This window comes from Ostrea edulis, chromosome 1 (assembly GCF_947568905.1).
Source record: "Ostrea edulis chromosome 1, xbOstEdul1.1, whole genome shotgun sequence".
Classification (NCBI taxonomy): domain Eukaryota; kingdom Metazoa; phylum Mollusca; class Bivalvia; order Ostreida; family Ostreidae; genus Ostrea; species Ostrea edulis.
The window spans coordinates 98975419-98994248 of NC_079164.1; the positions used below are offsets into that span (position 1 = coordinate 98975419).

The 18830-nt window shown below is 35.0% G+C and overlaps 2 protein-coding genes and 1 long non-coding RNA gene across 5 annotated transcripts in view; 1 reads left to right on the forward strand and 2 right to left on the reverse strand.

Moving 5' to 3' along the window:
- The window catches only part of LOC125671108 (tetratricopeptide repeat protein 5-like), a 28728-nt gene extending 26289 nt beyond the window's left edge, over positions 1–2439 (reverse strand). The window contains exon 1 of one of the 2 annotated variants that reach the window (XM_048906585.2): positions 2333–2439. In XM_048906585.2, coding sequence (XP_048762542.2) covers positions 2333–2353 — 21 coding nt within the window. In that variant the 5' untranslated portion in view covers positions 2354–2439. The remainder of the gene's footprint in view (positions 1–2332) is intronic. The other variant, XM_048906578.2, reaches the window with a different exon arrangement.
- A 163-nt stretch (positions 2440–2602) lies between these two features.
- Positions 2603–16900, forward strand: LOC125671087 (centrosomal protein of 72 kDa-like). Of its 2 annotated transcripts, none has more exons than XM_048906545.2 (15): positions 2603–2712; positions 3760–3887; positions 4896–4933; positions 5499–5653; positions 5898–6059; positions 6651–6776; positions 6918–6961; positions 8303–8415; positions 8790–8878; positions 10050–10183; positions 10546–10741; positions 12363–12568; positions 13351–13471; positions 13753–13867; positions 14686–16900. In XM_048906545.2, the coding sequence occupies exons 1-15, from the start codon at positions 2649–2651 to the stop codon at positions 14924–14926; spliced, it is 1932 nt and encodes a 643-aa protein (XP_048762502.2). In that variant the 5' UTR covers positions 2603–2648; the 3' UTR covers positions 14927–16900. The 2 variants fall into 2 exon arrangements, with proteins under 2 accessions (XP_048762502.2, XP_048762510.2); XM_048906553.2 differs by having other exon boundaries at positions 8306–8415.
- LOC130046879 (uncharacterized) lies at positions 7137–9451 on the reverse strand. The gene is made up of 2 exons (XR_008795926.1): positions 8833–9451; positions 7137–8596 (listed from the first exon to the last, which is right to left on the reverse strand). It is a non-coding gene; the product is annotated as an uncharacterized LOC130046879 (long non-coding RNA).
- Positions 16901–18830: the final 1930 nt, after the last annotated feature.

The window sequence follows — 18830 nt, forward strand, 5'->3', positions numbered from 1 at the left end:
GCTAAAACGCTGATTTGAAAGAGATGAAGAGAATGAGAAGCAAGTTATAGCAGCAGTATGTATTGCAGATCATTCGGAAGAGGATAATGAGTGCATCAATAATCCCTTGGTGGATCCAAGAGACAATTTCAGAGATGTCAAGATATCCGACACATTGTCCGAGGAACAGAAAACAGAACTCGTGGAATGTTTGCAAGAATGCAGCGAGGTGTTGACCAATGTTCCTGGCAGAACGTCGATATTGAACACATTGCAAGGAAGGATAACAAGATGGCGGATTTTTTATCCAGACCAATTTAAGTTGGTTTCAATTTTGTTTTCAACTTCATCATAATTTATTTAAAATGATGGACATTTTCTAAATAAATGGGGGCGTATGTGATGAAGTTAATTTTCATTGTGTTAGTTTTTGTGGTGTTGTCTGTAAATAGTTTTTATGCTTGTAATTTAAGGTGTTTCCGTAGTGTGAGTGTTGGTCGATAAGGCTATTTTTAGCATACCAGTTTGGTCAGTCAGAGTAGCGGCTGTTTGTCAAGCGTGCGGCCACGTTTTCATGCTGTCCAGCAGGGGTCTTTTCTTGGCAAATTCCAGAAGTTAGTCTGGGTAATGGGTAGCCAGAGAGACAAACATTTTACTGTGTGGGCATAGGTTTTCTCCAACAGGTAAGCTATTTTTGTGTGAAAATATTTGCGAGGTTTCGGGTTAATTTTCTCGTGTATTGTGTTTTCCATTTTGTTGTTAACCAAGTCGTTTTGTGTATAGGTTTTAGGTTAAGTTATTGCTATTTCAGTGCAGAGGGGATTTAAGACGCTATCTGGGCCATATCAGGCAGTACTCTCAGCGTTTCAGTAGGTGCTCGGCGTGGGAATCAAAACACGTGAGACCGCACTGTACATGGGTGTTCCACGTGGTGGACTTGGCAATTATTTTGTGAGCCTAGTGTTGCCATTGGTTCGAAGTCGGCGTTATACCCAGTATTGTTGTTCAGTGAGAGACCTGTGAGTCCGGGACTGGAAGCGGAGGGGTTGTTCGCGCTGTATGGAGGACTGGTGGTGCCAAGTGTGACGTGGCGTTAAATTGAATTGTGCTGAGTAGCCAAACTTTCATATTGAGTTTCAGTAAATTAACATTTTATCAAAAAGGAATTTGAGAAATTTGTACAAAACGTAATTTACTACTGTTTAACTTTTTCTGTAGTTAGCGGAATTAGCGACTATTTGAACCATTATGTAATACAATTATTACCAGTTATATTTTCAGCCTGGAATGACATACTTGTTGTATTAACTATTGAAATGTCTTGACAGTTATACGTTATATTGATTGTCAATATTGCCAGGTTTATTATACCAATTTATATTTTCTTTCTCTGTGAGAGAGTATGGGTGTGTGAATGTGAAAGTGTGATTTCTTTGTTTTTCAAACATCTCTATATTTCTTATCTTATTGCTAAATTAATTTTCTTTTTTTTTATTCTACGATTTATCATTTTCTCTATTGCCTACACAAAATCCAAAAGAACTTCATTACATCGTGCAATGCTGAATAAGTGTGACACACATTCAGCATGACATGAATTGTTTCTACAACACAGTTAAGAAATTTCATATCATTGTTGCTGCGTAAGAGGGAAGGAGGCTGAAATCCAATGCACATCGTGAGTGTTTTTGTTTTGATTAATTAATATATTTGCAGAAGTGTCGGAAATTTTAGCACTTTTTCTTCTTTTCACGTGAAACACAATGAGATATACTTCACGGGTGTTTTTCCTCAGTTGTACGGGATGTATTTACTCTCGTTATCGAGGGATAATCGAGTTTTGCGAGAATATCTCGCTATAGGGAAAGTGTTCCCAACCTGTTGTATGGACTTCAAAGATGAAATATGTTCACTCAGTGAAATTCTAATATTATATGCTTTTAGAAATCAATTTGATAAAATATCTGAAATAGCTAAATCAAGCTATTTGAAATAGCTTTATAAAGCTATATAGCTTAATAGAGCTATATAGCTAAATCAAGAGATTAATTGATGTGCTCAACCTGCTGAAACCATGCAAGAAAAAAATGTTTCTGTTTTAATACCTAATGTATGATATCATAAAATCGGCTTATAACATATTTATAAAGGCTTTTCATATCACCATTTGTAAAGTTTAAAAAAGAAAACAAATAGCAAAAAAAATATTTTTTTTTAAAATTGCAAAACATAAAATACATCCCTAAATTGGCTAAAACAAATCATACAATAACAAAAGACATGTAACATTCCCCGTGATATTCTACTCGAGATGAATTGCCTTAGATACTATATAATTTATATTATGCATTACCGTAATTATGTCTAAGCTCATTTTCTCGAGTCTCGTTGATTTTTTAAACTCATGTGCTGTGTTTCTGTCATAACTTGTTTACCATAGCAAGATTCAAAAGAATACCAAACCCGATTAAAAAATTTAAAAATGATATTTTCAGCATTATCATCATTAAATGGTTAGCTGTTACCTGAATGTAAGGATTGATTTTTCCGTTTTTTTATTTCATCTAGATTTAATTTTCCTTCAAAATTAATGTTCAAAGATTTTTAGTTTTTCCCGGATTTATCCCGTACTCGGATCTGACATCTGTTATCTGCAATGTTTTGAAAAGATGGCGCTTACTCTGTCAGAAGAAGTTATTCGAAACCGGGTGAATCTCCAGCACGACAATTTAGGTAAGAATGTTGTAAAATTGTTGGAGTACTTATATGCATACGAAAAATTGTGATAGTTTTAAAATTATTTTTGTGCAAGAGTTGTAATTCATATTTGCAGCAACACCGCGCCGTCATCCTAATCCATTTCAGCTTAATTACATGTTTCACGCTTCTTCGAATATTCTATAAAAAAAAATATTGAAAGCGCAATCGACAGTTTGTTGTGTTTTCATAACGAGATCTATACCTCTGTAAGATATGCACTGATGTTATTTGCTGATATCCCATTTATATCTTCTTTTTTTGTAAAGTGGGCGTGTCAAAACATGTTCGGCGGTGGTCAAAATTCTTACCATTTGCAGAGAACACGTGGTATATGCATTGCTTCTTATCAGATCTTGTAAACAACAGATGATTGTTAATATTGATATGTCTAATAAAGAACGCTGGGGTTATTTTGAAATGTCATCAAACCATCAGTCAGCATTGATAAAATAGTGGAGGGTTGTAGCCTAGTTGGATTGGAATATATTGATTTATGATTTAAATACTCATGTACATTCAATGTTAATATTGACCAGAATTTGAATAGCCATAAAATCAATCTTTAAAAACATGATGTGAAATCAGTAAATGAGATGCATTACCAAAGTAGCTTGACAAAAGTGAGTTCCACAGATAAAATTTTCCTTCAAATACATTTTACATCTAGTCATCTTAATATTTGATTTTTCACTCATTTCAAGTATTCTTTAGGTAAAATGTTCCATTTAAAAGTTAAATTCGTGTCAGTGCTTTGAAGTTGGTGGACCATTTGCACATGTTGCATAGTGTGGGGGAGGTCAAAGGTTAAAGTGTACGTCAGGAATACAGTCTGTTGACAAATTATATATATGTCAGTAAAACTTGGACAACATAACAAACTAAAGTCTGCTGTCATATAAAGCAAGTCTCTTTGACGTTTGATGTGTAGAAAGCTCAAGATATAAAATGAAGACACTTTTCTCTTTTTTGTTACATCCGTTTCCATACAATTTGTTCTTCAGATCATGTTATTTATTTCAGAGGATGTTAAAGCATTATCACTACCAGGTACTTACCATGAAAAAGTTGTGTGTCTTGGGAATTCTCTTCGGAAGTTTTCCAGATTGAAAACGCTAGATCTCTCAAGGAACTCCATAGCTAGCCTTCAGGTAAGCAAACAGCTCTTAACGATATGTTAATTTTTTTATATGCCCGCATAAAAATGCAGTTGTATTATGTTATACCGCTGTCGTCCATCGGTCCCTTTAACTTTGTCTTTGCAATTCCTCCTAAACCCTTTGGCGATTTTGATGAAACTTGGTTCAAAGAAAGATCACATTGTGGAGCTGTGCATATTGCAAGGGGAATGCTATCCAATGTTTTTTTAAAGGAGTTGTTGCCCATGGACTTAATTTTTCCTATTCAAATTACTTTGTCTTCGCAACTCTTTCTAAACCCTTTGGGGGATTTTGATGAAACTTGGTACAAAGAAAGACCACAATGTGGAGATGTTCATATTACAAGGGGAATGCTTCACCACTATTTTTGAAGGAGTTAGGGCCCTTGGACTCCTTTTGTGGATAATCCCTTCTTACTTGTTCAAATTCCTGGGTCAATAATGTATACGAGTGTGTCATGTACCGGTTCTGCGGTGCCCTATTATTTTTTTTTTACAGGTGAGAAGATTCATCCTACCCAAACTACAAATGTAGTGTAACCATATGTATGAAGCATAAACTTGATTTCACATTTCTTGATTTTATTTTATCCCATTTACAAGATGAATGTTGTCAGTAATTTCTTGACTCTCATTATATCACAGTAAACTCTTAAATTGGCTGAATCCTTTTATTAAAATAAAAAAAAACAACTCTTTCTCTCTCTCTCTCTCTCTCTCTCTCTCTCTCTCTCTCTCTCTCTCTCTCTTGGAAAACACATGTAGTCAAAATTATGAATTAAATGTAAATTGTGAAAATCACTTATATCAAAGGTCATTTGACAAGAAGATATAATAATTGTAATATATTCAGGGATATTTTGGTTTCAGGGACATACTTCATGTAAATATTATAGGTAATATACAGGTCTTAATTTTATTTGATTTGATTTTCATTTCTGCTTTGAACTCAAGATCGCATTTAGATGTTTTGAATAGTATTGTAATTTTGTCATTGCAGGGTTTGGAACATTTAAAGCTGCTTGAGAAGTTAAATCTGTATCCTTTGCCTTACAAATTTATAAATACAACCTTGTGAAGAAAGTGAAAAAAGAATCCTAATAAAAAAAATTACAAATTTTACTGTGATTTGAGAATATGCCCTTGTGCAGTTGAGATAAGCATTCTTGCGAATTGCACTGTTTGTATTATGTAAAGGACAAATAATTCGATATTTTCCTTTTTAAAAAAACTGTCCAATGTTTTGTCAATTACTTTTTAAGTGATCTATAAAAAAATATTTTGATTTGTGATGTACACCAGTCTGATTGAAATCAAATCTTGACTAGCTCTTTTTTATTTTGATTGTCGCTTTTCTGATTGTTGCATAAAGTGCAAAAATCAAAACAAAAGATCTAGCGAAGATTTGATTTTAATCAGAGGAGATGTACACCTATTTCATTATAAAATATAAAGGAAATTCATTATTACGCTGTTTAGGAGGATTCACTTATTTTTGATGTTGCGCGATTCATATTTGAGCTGCTACACGTATGTACATAATGAGAGAACATGGAAGATTTTTAACTACCTTGTATATAATGTGACCTTATCTTTTGTAAAGATATTACAACAATATAGAGACAATGGAAGAGCTAAAGCGACTCAGATTTAATGCAAACTTGAAGGATTTGGATCTTCGTCTGAACCCAATCACCCGGACTGAACCAGATTACCGGCTGTACATGATCCACATGCTACCAAACTTACAGAAACTGGGTAGGCTGCTGTCAATTGAAATCTCCCTTCTACCCATACTGAACATTTCTAGTTATACACAAACAATTAATGTTCACTCGATTCCATTGAGTTTGGGAAAACGAGGGTTGACTGTACTTGTGCTGTACAGATTACCTTACAAACCATAGATGGATATAAGCCGTTAGCTATTACTTAACATACAGCTGTCTCTTTTGTCCAAATTGTGAATTTTACTGAAAACTTTCTGTTGTGGTTTGATCAGATGACAGAGGTGTTAGAGACAGAGAGAGACAAGCGGCATTGGTCCACTTCAGCTCCAGCCAGGCCACAGAGATGACACATCACCCCCGCCAAGAAGAGCCGGTACAGAGAGCACCAAACCCACGGGCGGAGATGATCCGGGGTGTGGGGAAGGGAACCAGTGGTAAGCTGATTCAGTTGGAAATTGCTAATATGTTTAAAGCAATATGGCCCGAAATTTTTATTTCTTCAATATATCGTAAAACCATGGAAAATTAACTCATAGTACACGTTAATGACTAACAAAATTTGCTGTTATAACTGCTAGCAGTAATTAAGAATTTATAATGATCATATATCCTGACATACTGAAGCCTCATTCATTATAGCCTTATTCATTATAATAGCTTTTTATAAGCATTAGTTTTTGAGATCCAATCAAGGGCATATGCAGGCCTCAGGGTGTATGAAATACAACCCTGGGGTAAATCCATGTTCACCCCGTTGTAAATAATCTGATGCATGTTGAGAGATGATGCATTGTGACATCCCGTTATTTACTACCAGCTACTGCAGAGTGTACTAAAATTTACACCCGGCTTCTCAATCAATCAAAACTCGCCTTACAAACTACATGGGAAAGAAAAATACAGTGTTATAATCATTGTAAACTGAATTCTGAAGGTGACTTCTTTCTTGCAGCTGGACCTATCTATGGGTTTTTGGTTACTGAATGATGTAATGATTGAGAGTTGTGTATATGATGTATTTTCAGCTCTAGATGATGATGATGTTGCTGTCCTTGACCTAATAGCAAGGTCAGGTGGTGACCTCAGCCGTCCTCGTCCAATTACTGGGTCATCTGCCCGAGAAGATCAAGTACAGGAATACTCACTCGACGGTAAAGACCTCAATTCAAATTAATCATTTATCATGACATGGATATATAGAGTGTGTGATATTATAAAGGCAGTTTGAAACCTGAATCTAAGTCATATTTGTAGATTTCATTGTATTTTGTAGATTTCATTGTATTTTGTAGTATTAAAGAGCATGGATACAGAACAAACAGACAGCCCAAGGGAGGTGAGACCATTATTCAAATTCATGTCTTTCATACTCTTCATGACCCTTGACCTTTGACCATGTGACATCTTTATACTGTTAGTAAAAGTTGTATAACTTGAGATATGTTTGAAAAAACTCTGTTGACCTCATGATCTATATATCTGCATACAAAAAAAACAGACAGACAGAGAAGGAAGTTATCAGTATGCCACATCATGACATGATGTGTCTTCTTTTCTTTCTTTTTTTTTTTTGTATGCTAATGATATGAAAACTGTATTTCATGAGTGTCTGAGTTTTAGCTCACCTGACCTGAAAGCTCAAATGAGCTTTTCTGACCGCCTATTGTCCGTCATCCGTCCATCTGTCTGTAAACTTTTCACATTTTCAACTTCTTCTCCAGAACCACTTGGCCAATTTCAACCAAACTTGGCAAAAAGCATCCTTAGGTAAAGGACTCTCAAGTTTGTTCAAATTAAGGGCCATGTCTCCTTCAAAGAGGAGATAATCACAAAAATGTCAAAATAGGGTGGGGTCATTTAAAAATCTTCTCAAGTAGCTCTTGGACCAGAAGAGCTGAAATTTACATGAAAGCTTCCTGATGTAGTGGAGATTCAAGTTTGTTCAAATCATGGCCACCGGGGGTAGGATGGGGCCACAATAGGGGATCAAAGTTTTACATACAAATATGTAGAGAAAATCTTTAAAAATATTCTTCTCAAGTAGTTCTTGGGCCAGAAGAGAGCTGACCTGATATTTACATTAAAGCTTCCTGACATAGTGGAGATTCAAGTTTGTTAAAATCCTGACCCCCAGGGGTAGGATAGGGGGTCAAAGTTTTTCATACAAATATATAGGGAAAATCTTTAAAAATCTTCTCAAGAACCACTAAGCTCGGAAAGTACAAATTCACATGAAAGCTTCCTAACATAATGCAGATTCAAGTTTGTTAAATTTTGGCCCTTGGGTAAGATGGGGCCACAATAGGGGATCAATTTTTACATACAAATATTTGTTCAGTATGGGTAGAAGGGAAAATCATTAAAAATCTTCTTCTGAAGAATCACTGGACCTGAAAAGTTTACATTTAAATGAAAGCTTCCTGATATAGTGCAGATTCAAATTTGTTAAAATCATGGCCCCAAGGGGTAGGTTGAGGCCACAATAGGGATCAAAGTTTTACATGCAAATATATAGGGAAAATCTTTAAATATGGGCCAAAGTGACTCAGGTGAGCGATGTGGCCCATGGGCCTCTTGTTACGTATGTTTTGTAATTTTGTGATAACTCTATTCCAAATGAGCAATCTGAGAAACAATTGAGTATATATTGAGAAGTTAAATTGGTCATGTTTTGTAGCAGAGATCCAACACTCCACCAGTGGAAATGGACGAAAGATTAAAGAGTTACGCAGAAAAATATCCCAACATTCCTGTGGTGAATGTCACTTCATTTGATGATCCACAGTCACGGTAAGAGATGCGGATGTCAGTCTTTCATGCCACATGTGGTGATGTGTACGTAGATCAGCGATTATGATTGTAATTAGCTCACATATATTTTACAATGTCAGAGCAGTCTCTCTGAAGGCAGAGCTCTTATCGTATTACATTGCTTGCCCAAGTAAGCAAGTCATGTGAGGAATCACTAATGCTGAAATGAAAGAGAATGATTATTTTTTTCATTCGGGAAGTTTGTATAGAAAATTATTAAATGAATACATATATATGTTTGGTAGCATAATCATACTTTCATTTTTAAGTATTAAATTGTCATTGTGAACCTTGGACAAAAAGAATCCTAAATTCTCTTAATGATTAAAAAAATAAAAAGCCAATATTTGCAGACTTGATGCCAATCTACAGTATGAAGATGAAGCAGATGCTTACCATAAGTTTAAAAGCCATGGCTACTTTACTCCTCACCCAACCACAGGTCAGTATCACAGACAGAAATTCACCCAATCACAGGTCAGTATCACAGACAGAAGTTCACCCAATCACAGGTCAATATCACAGACAAAAGTTCACACCTCATCCAATCACAGGTCAGTATCACAGACAGAAGTTCACATCTCGTCCAATCACAGGTCAGTATCACCCAATCACAGGTCAGTATCACAGACAGAAGTTCACCCAATCACAGGTCAGTATCACAGACAGAAGTTCACCCAATCACAGGTCAGTATCACAGACAGAAGTTCACCCAATCACAGGTCAGTATCGCAGACAGAAGTTCACACCTCACGCAATCACAGGTCAGTATTGCAGACAGATGTTCACCCAATCACAGGTCAGTATTGCAAACAAAAGTTCACCCCCTGCCCAATTACATGTCAGTACGACAGACAAAGATTTACCCAATCACAGGTCAGTATTACAGTCAAAAATTTACCCAATCACAGACCAGTAGCACAGACAAATAAATATTCACCCAATCCCAGGTCAGTATTACAGACAGAAGTTCTCACCCCGCCAAATCACAAGTTTGTATTACAGCTGAAGTGTTTTTAAGAATATTCATTGCTAGAAGTTCTGTTGATTAATTAAAAAAAATCAATAAATAGTTTCTCGGTCCAAAATTTTTAGATTTTTAAGGCAGGTTCTATAGAATGAGTTACCTTTCTTTTCTCATGTACATGTTTATATAGGATAAAGCTAAGCAATGGAATTTTTATTTCTTTTTAAGAATAGCTTCACATAACTTGCTATAAAGTTTACACTATTATTTTTAAACACTTGCACATAAATGAGTATGCATTCAATAATTATTTGATAAAAAAATACCTATAATTTTATCATAACTTTCTGAAAGTTTAACCTGAATATCTGTAACAGAAGAGTTACCCTATTTACATAAATAAACAAATATATATTGGAAAAAAAATTTCATGCTGTACCTTATCAACGGATATACGGTAGGGCCTAAGAAACTATTGATTAATTTTTATTGGCCTTACACATGTGGAACTACATGTACATGTATGTATTGAAGTGAGCGTTGATGTCAGATGATTATTAGCATATCATGATAACACAGAACATCAAAAGGATTCATTGTAGAAGATTGATATAAAGTAACTTGAAAATGAATTTCTCTTTGCCAGAGGTGGATTACAACAGGAATGAAAGGGAGATAACCCAGGACCGTCCTCGAGTTCCCACGCAGAGGAGGAGGTCATTTGGAGAAGATGAGGACATGCATCAGCGATCAAACAGCGCTCCATCCAGAAAAGTGGAGGTAAATAGTGCATATACCAGTGATTTAAATGTGTGTACAGAAAAGTGGAGGTAAATAATGCATTTGCATATAATACCAGTGATTTAAACAAGTGTGTAAGTCCATAAATCATGGGGGGGGGGGGGGGGGGGATTGAAATATTTTGCTGTTGAAAATATAAATACTTATAATGAAATGCGAACATTTTAATTACTTAAAGAATTCCCAGCACATGAATGTAATTGTGAATTCTAAGTTTATTGATTTGCAAATGATTGTTTTCTATTTTACCCAATATAAAACAATTACTACCACAGCTATATCATATTTAATCCATATGAAATAAACAGTTCCAATCTTACTTTCGTGAATTTTATTTTAAGGAGGACTTTGGAATTCACCGAGTGAATGGAACTGACCAACCAAACTCTCCAGACGAGTCCAAAATCACGAGTGGAAGCTCGAGGGCAATGGCTCCAGAGACACCGGAAAATCGAGCTTTTCTTTTTAAAGTTCTTGATTTAGTTGATCGTTATTGGAATGGATCCAAATCACTACACAAGCACGCCAAGTTCAAAGGTCAGGATCTTATTTACTGTATGTGTGTAATTACAACACAAGCATGCCAAGTTCAAAGGTAGTGTTCTTATTTACTGTATGTGTATAATTACAACACAAGCATGCCAAGTTTAAAGGTGAGTATCATATAACAGGTTTTTTCTGCGTGTATCCAATTTCCGCTTTGTTCGTGACGATTTCAGAATCGCGGAAAATAAATCCGCATAAATTTGATACAAAGTTTGCTTTTATAATAAAGTTATACGGCCGTTCTACCCCGCACATCTCAAAGTTCGTCGAAATTCACAACTATGAAAACGGCCTTGATTCCCCGTTTTGTTAATTAACCTCATCCGACCCTGTGTTGACTATACGTTAATTGAGTCAGTGTGTCGACTAAACAAGATCACAGCCGAACTATTACCTGTAGTGCGAGGAGCTCATGGAACTCTGAGTAGAGAATGATTACTCGTGCGTTTTAAAACGAAAGTGTTAGGGATGATAAATCCCAGAATAGTCATGCTCAACTGAAATCGAAAGTAGGAATCGCGTTATAATCGAAAAATGTAGTCGTTGAATAAAGGTAAAATTTTGTGAAATCTCACGAAAATGTTGTAAAAATCATGGTCGTTGGTAGCGTTAGACAGGTGGTCATTTAATACAGGTACAATAGATAGCCTAACACCTTGGGGTGAATTATTACGGTCACATACAGCAGTGAGTCACTTATTTACTTGAATGTAATGAAAAGAACAAAATCGTTGTGTGATCAGTAACTCAGAAATCGTGTAAATCGTTTCACTGTGTGAATTTTTTGCATTAAAAATTAAGAGTTATACTTTCACAAGCTGGCTTCTTTTATAAGTTTAAATAATCGTAAATTATATTTTCATGATGACTTTGAAATAGTGAAAATTTGATTCGCGTAAATTTAATACACTATTTTAGGTTCTGATTCGCGGAAAAAACATGATGCGGAAGAAACCTGATATATGGTACATGTGTGTAATTAGACTGCTACAGACTCATTGAAACAGAAGATTGGGGGAGGTTTGGGGATCTTGTGTGGAATCATTTAAATTCATAGGGGCCAATTTTCGAGGATTTTACAGTTTTGTTGGGATTTAATTTTGTGGATATGGTTTCTGTATTTTGAAAAATTGTATAAATTCTGTATTTTGTTGTGGTTTGAAATTGGTGGGATATGGGTACTCATGAAATCCACGAATATTGAACCCCCCATGAAATCTAATGATTCCACAGTATGCAACACAAAAAGAAAAATCTCATTAGTGCATACTAAAGGTGATTCTACAGTTACTCGTAAAAAATACCTGTATATTTCTCTACGTCAAACTAGTACCATGTAGCGATTTTTTTCTGCGGGGTGAAAAATTTGACTTATTTTAACAGTAAAATAGTTTTCCGCCAAAATTTCACTAGCCAAATATGTACCCAATTGCGACTTCAGTATGTGCAAGAGAAATAACTCTTCCTTGTCCGCCAAAATTTATTCCGCTAAAATCATTAGCATTCCTTTGAGCCAGCAAATCACCAAATTTTAGACCCTCAGAAAAAAACCTGCTATACGTTATGAATGAGAAGAATGAAATCGTGTGGATAATAATGTTCATTGCTACAGCTCTGGCCTATGGTGTGATCGAAAACTTCATGAAATCAGACAACGAAGTAGAAGAAAGACGTCAACTCCAGACTCATCTCAAGACTCTGCAGGACGAAAACTACCGTCTGAGGAAGTATGAAGAAGCTACCAAAGCAAACTTAACAGATAGTTCCATCAACGAGACACAATTGAAAAACTCCCTCACTAAAGCCTACAGAGATGTGGTAGGTCAAGGTTAACTGCCTCACTAAAGCCTACAAAGATTTAGGTCAAGGCTAATTGCTTCACTAAAACCTACAAAGATTTAAGTCAAGGTTAACTGCTTCACTAAAACCTACAAAGATTTAGGTCAAGGATAATTGTTCCACTGAAACCTACAAAGATTTAGGTCAAGGTTAACTGCTTCACTAAAGCCTACAAAGATTTAGGTCAAGGTTAATAGCTTACTAAAACCTACAAAGATTTAAGTCAAGGTTAACTGCATCACTAAAACCTACAAAGATTTAGGTCAATTTTAACTGCATCACTGAAGCCTACCGAGATTTAGGTCAAGATTAACTACTTCATTAAAACCCCACAAAGATTTAGGTCAAGGTTAACTGCTTCACTAAAACCTGCAAAGATTTAGGTCAAGGTTAATTGCTTCACTAAAACCTACAAAGATTTAAGTCAAGGTTAACTGCATCACTAAAATCTACAAAGATTTATGTCAAGGTTAATTGTTTCACTGAAACCTACAAAGATTTAGGTCAATGTTAATTGTTTCACTGAAACCTACAAAGATTTAGGTCAATTTTAACTGCATCATTTAAGCTTACAAAGATGGGAAAATGTGTAAATAAGGTTATTTGTGTTTCATAAAATTGTGTAAATGGTGCAGTATTGTAATTTCAATGCTTAACCTTATTTAAGTACATGCACACCTAAATACATACTGTGCAATACAGCTACACTGCCTGAACATTAGAATTAGTATCTAGTAGATATGCATGTTTCTCTGTTACAGGAACAAATGAAAGAGAAACTACAGAAATACGTGAACGAAAACAGAAAGTTGTCATTCCAAGTTAAAGAATTGGAAGAATCGAAGCATACAACAATCTCAAGTCTCAATCCCGCACAGCTTGGTATGTCAACATTCTATTTTTAGCTAATGCATACATTCATTTTACTGTATTCATACACCAGTAATGCAGACCATAAAAAACATTGAATGATACAGGGATTGTGTCTCAGGATTAATAACATGTCACAGATTGATAACGTGTCTCAGAATTAAGTGTCTCAGAATTAATAACGTGTCTCAGAATTAAGTGTCTCAGAATTAAGTGTCTCAGAATTAAGAACATGTCTTAGAATTAATAACGTGTCTCAGAATTAAGAACGTGTATGTGATTGTGTTATACAGATGATTTACAAAGACAGAACGAGATTCTGAAGTCTGAGGTGGAGATGTTACAGATCCGGCTGAAGCAGTTTGGACAAGTCCAGGAACTTGCCTCCATGTTACAACAAAGTCACAAGTAAGCTTTCTATATAGGTCACACATAAGTCTGTCTCCATGGATAGATATATAGGTCACACATAAGTCTGTCTCCATGGATAGATATATAGGTCACACATAAGTCTGTCTCTGTATATAAATATATAGGTCACACACAAGTCTGTCTCTGTATATGAATATATAGGTCACATATAAGTCTGTCTCTGTATATAAATATATAGGTCACACATAAGTCTGTCTCTGTATATAAATATATAGGTCACACATAAGTCTGTCTCTGTATATAAATATATAGGTCACACATAAGTCTCTGTATATAAATATATAGGTCACACATAAGTCTGTCTCTGTATATAAATATATAGGTCACACATAAGTCTGTCTCTGTATATAAATATATAGGTCACACATAAGTCTATCTCTGTATATAAATATATAGGTCACACATAAGTCTGTCTGTATATAAATATATAGGTCACACATAAGTCTGTCTCTGTATATAAATATATAGGTCACACATAAGTCTGTCTCTGTATATAAATATATAGGTCACACATAAATCTGTCTCTGTTTATAAATATATAGGTCACACATAAATCAGTATCCACTGATAAAAAGATCATATGTTGATAGAGAGAGAGAACTCATAAATCTTTCTCCATGTTCATATTTATTGTATTAGTATATTCTGTGCAAGAATGTCAGGCAACATTCATATTCTCTTGAAATTTCCAGATAATTGCGGTTTCCTTCAGACAAAATTTATTTTCTTTAACATATTTGACTAACTTCTGTAAATTGTTCTGTTTATTTGAATTTTTTAACTTACTTTTTTAGATCATTAGTGAATACAAATGACCACCTTCTGAAGGACTTGGAGGACACCAAACGCCGTCATCAGAATGAAGTTCAGCAGATGAACTGGAGCTATGAACAGCTCAAGAAATCGATGAACCTCTCACGTGAGAACACCAGCCTAGCTCGGGAGGGATTTTCTCATGGTCCGACAAGACAGGACTATAACAGTGCAGATAGACTGTCCGGCTCAGCTCTGTTTTACAGGGACTCCGACTCATAGCATTAAGTTCATTACTCTGCTTTTCGTGAGAGTACAAATTGAAGTAAAACAGATATTATGGTTTTATGAGCATTATCAAATCATGAATCAAAGCCATTGACTTACCATTAACAAATCGTTCTTTAAGTTCCTTATGATAAATATGACAGAAACTTTCACACCTGTCTTTGCAAAGTCTCTTGTCATTGTGCGTTTTCTTGAGTAAATCTAAGCGAAACCTCCAGGTGGCAGTTGTGGTTTCATTTTGAGTGAGTAAAATAGTGCTGCAACATAGATTTTCTCTCATTCTTTTCCACTCTATGTTAATAAGATGTTTTATATGCACATGAATGAGCAATGATATTGGTGGGTTTTTTTGATTGATTAGAAATTATTTTGCCAATGGCCAGGTATTTACATGTACAAGTAGCAGAAAGGTGGTGTCCAATGCATGGAATGATAATTTTTTTTATCTGCAAATGTTGAATATTAATATTTATTATATAGCTAATAAATAGTCTAATATAAAATCTGCGTAAAATCTAGAGAATGTTAATGTTCAATATCCTGAGAATTTATTGAACGCTAACTTTGCATTGCGTAAATTGTATGCGCCCGAAACATTCCGAGTATGAGCGTTCAATATTGACGTTACCGTAACGACGTAAACAAGCCAAAATGGCAGACGACGGTCCTCCGAATCTGACAGAGCCGGTATTTGATATTTACTTAAGCAAAATGTTTTACTGTACATAAATTATGATGTCCCCATTTACAAAATCAATTTGCTTCATTCGTTGATGACGGGTTAAATATTGAACAGTTAAGAAATGCATGCTGTTATTGCACACTGCCAATATTGATGAATTCTCGTCTATTTTGGAGTAGTTTGAGTGAAAAGGGATATAATTTAACAACTAAATACTTTAGCTATATAATAAAAGGGTTATTGAACTTATATAGGTGAATATTGGCACTCGTTGGCTGTCAAAATGCACTCGCAAGCTCGTGCATTTTGACAGCCAACTCGTGCCAATATTCACCAATATAAGTTCAATAACCCTATAGTACTCCCCAAATACGTAAATTATTTTTCTACACATCAGTTGACATGCAAAAAACTTTTATATCCAGATGTAAGTTAATTGTTTAAAACAAACAAAATTCATTTATATGCACTAGTTACTTAGTGTTACCAATTGCAGTTAGAGAGAAATGAACGTCTTTGTGGAGAATTGATTTCAGGGTTAAAGAGAAATGAAGGTCTTTGTGGGGAATTGATTTCATGGTTAAAGAGGAATTAACGACTCCGTGGGGATTTAATTACAGGGTCAGAGAGAAATGAAGGTCTTTGTGGGGAATTGATTTCGGCATTTGAGGAAAATGAATGCTTTGTGGGGAATTTATTTCAGGGTTAGAGGGAAATGAACATCTTAGTGGGGCATTGATTTCAGGATTTGAGGGAAGTTTCAGGGGAAGTCTGACTGAGGTTTACCAGCAAGAAACTGGTGTTCCATTCAGGGGAGTCTGTGGCTCTTTGTCATATCATGTGGTTTCTGATGGCATACCATAGTGTATTGTAGTTAAGTTAGATTCATGCCGGAGTTGGCATGGAAACATAACGTCTGTAATTAACAACATAATAATTATAGAGTGTTGAAGTCGACCTATATAATCTGTGCAATGAGTTTGGGTGTAGTTTATTGCATTGCGGCAGTAGAAATCTCGGTGTAACATGATGTTATGTCTCCAACCAAACTTACAACAAATTTTCTGAGCTGTTAACTACATTTTTTTTTTTACTTGTTAAATTATGGTTGGTGGTTTGCATATTATTATTGGTGCAAAATTGTTTTACACAACTTTCCGTCCATGTATATATCAATTGTTGATGATGTCAATGTATCTGTAATTTTATATTAGTTATATACTGCAACATACTTGTAAATAACTTCTCTCGTCCAACATTTACAGAATTATATTATTTTAAATGCTGCATTGTTGTTCTTTTCTCACATGAGGCTAGGGAGGTAACCCAGGAATGCATCTTACTGTAGACACACACTGTACTGGTACCTCAGGGAGTAACAAGAACAAATGTGTTCTAAGTAAGCCAATCTCCACAGGAAATTGTTTTATTTGACTTACCTTTGTATTTGTACAAATTGAAGTGTGCCTCGAAAGAAGGTGTTGCACTCTCATGTTAATTTTCCTAAAGGTGTTGCATGAAAGATTGAAAAAATTAAGGACATGCGGGACGATGTGGCCAAAAATAACTCGTCAATGAATATTTGTTCTTTTTTTCAAGAAGCACCATCAGGATGTCCTTTACAATGTGTATAAATTTCATGGCCAGTTTCTAGGTATACAAGGGAGATAATAAGATAATAAAAGACAATTTGATTTTCAAGATTTCAAATATTATCTTTAAACTTCATGTATAATGTATTGACACATAAAATGTATTAGGCTTGTCCCTAGTACTAGGGGTATCCTTCAGGTATTTAAATGGCAAATACGCAAGGAGTATAAATATGAATGAAGGTCAGCTCTACGTCACTGATGAGTTCTGGCACGGAGCTCCGATTAGGGAAAATCCCCGCTTCGTTGCAACACCCTCTTTTATTTTAAAAGGGACATGTTGGAATCACACAGGTACATTGTACATCAAGAGAAAGGTTAAGATTCGGCTCAGCTAAATATTTGGACTGACGCCTTCACTGAATCTCGGAGCACTCATGAGTCCTTCATAATTCATGTCTGGAAATTTACTTTCAGCTTCGACCGGTTCTAGCAATTAATGTGCACGTAGGTGACACTGCTGTTCGCGCGTAGCGCATTGATGAAAAAGTTTTCCGTCCAATTTTTCGTTTGATACATGCACCAAACAAAGAATTATTTTATCATTTAAAGTAACTCCATACTCGCAGTTTTATCTGATACAAGTTTAAATTGTGTATTTATTTCCATTCATTAGAGTTAAAACTAACAAATTATCAAATAAAATACATAGGTCATCACACTTTTTAAGATGTGAGACGTACATAATCAGAATCATATATCACCATCAGAAAATTGCAATTTTCATTAAACAGCGTTATCAAAATCTCATAAAAACTGGTTATGACGATATATATAGTAGTATTCATAACAATTTTATGAAACTGTATCTTCACAAAAATATACAAAATGTATGTAAAATATAAAGGAAATCATTGCATAATAGATTTGATAAAGAAATCAATAGAAACAGAGTTATTGCCCTTGGATTCAATATTTTGAAACGTATCATTGATTATTCATCTATAACTTAGACTTTTGAAATATATTTTTTTAACAAGATTTTTTACAATAACTATAGGAAAAGACTCCAACAAAATTTATGTTCCTATCATGCATAAATCTAAATAAATCACTGATTTTGCAAAATCTTATGACATCACAGGAGGGTGGAATTACTTTAATTATGTTTCTAAGATAGAAAAACAAATAGTTTCTCCCATCAAAAAGCTTGAATTAATGTTTTTGAAATGGCACGTAGGAATCAGTGGCGGATTTAGAGGGGGTCACAATCCTTTGATTTCTTGCATTACTTTATTGGGAGAACCTAATTTTTTTTATACAAAAACCCCTTAAAATTTGCGTCATTTTATTAATTTTAATTTATAAAAAATGATAGAAAATAGTACAAATGACTTATAGAGAAATATTTCAAGCCCCATAAAATCTGTAAAATCCAGGAGCTTCCGGGGCTTCGTTCCCTGGACCTCACCAGGGCTTCGCCCTGGACACACTGCCTCATAAAGTGGCGCCCCCGTAACCGCAACTCCTGGATCCACCCCTGGGAAAACGAAAAGAACAACAAAACGGCATGGCTGTGCGTTCAGGTCAGGTACAGTTACTGTGCAGATTTAAATGGATTATA

Excerpts from the sequence above, each read along its gene's own strand:
- LOC125671087 (XM_048906545.2), top strand. The coding sequence starts at position 2,649 with ATGGCGCTTACTCTGTCAGAAGAAGTTATTCGAAACCGGGTGAATCTC. Across the intron at positions 2,713-3,759 it reads TCTCCAGCACGACAATTTAG|AGGATGTTAAAGCATTATCA; the intron begins GTAAGAATGTTG and ends TATTTATTTCAG. Across the intron at positions 13,472-13,752 it reads TCTCAATCCCGCACAGCTTG|ATGATTTACAAAGACAGAAC; the intron begins GTATGTCAACAT and ends TGTGTTATACAG.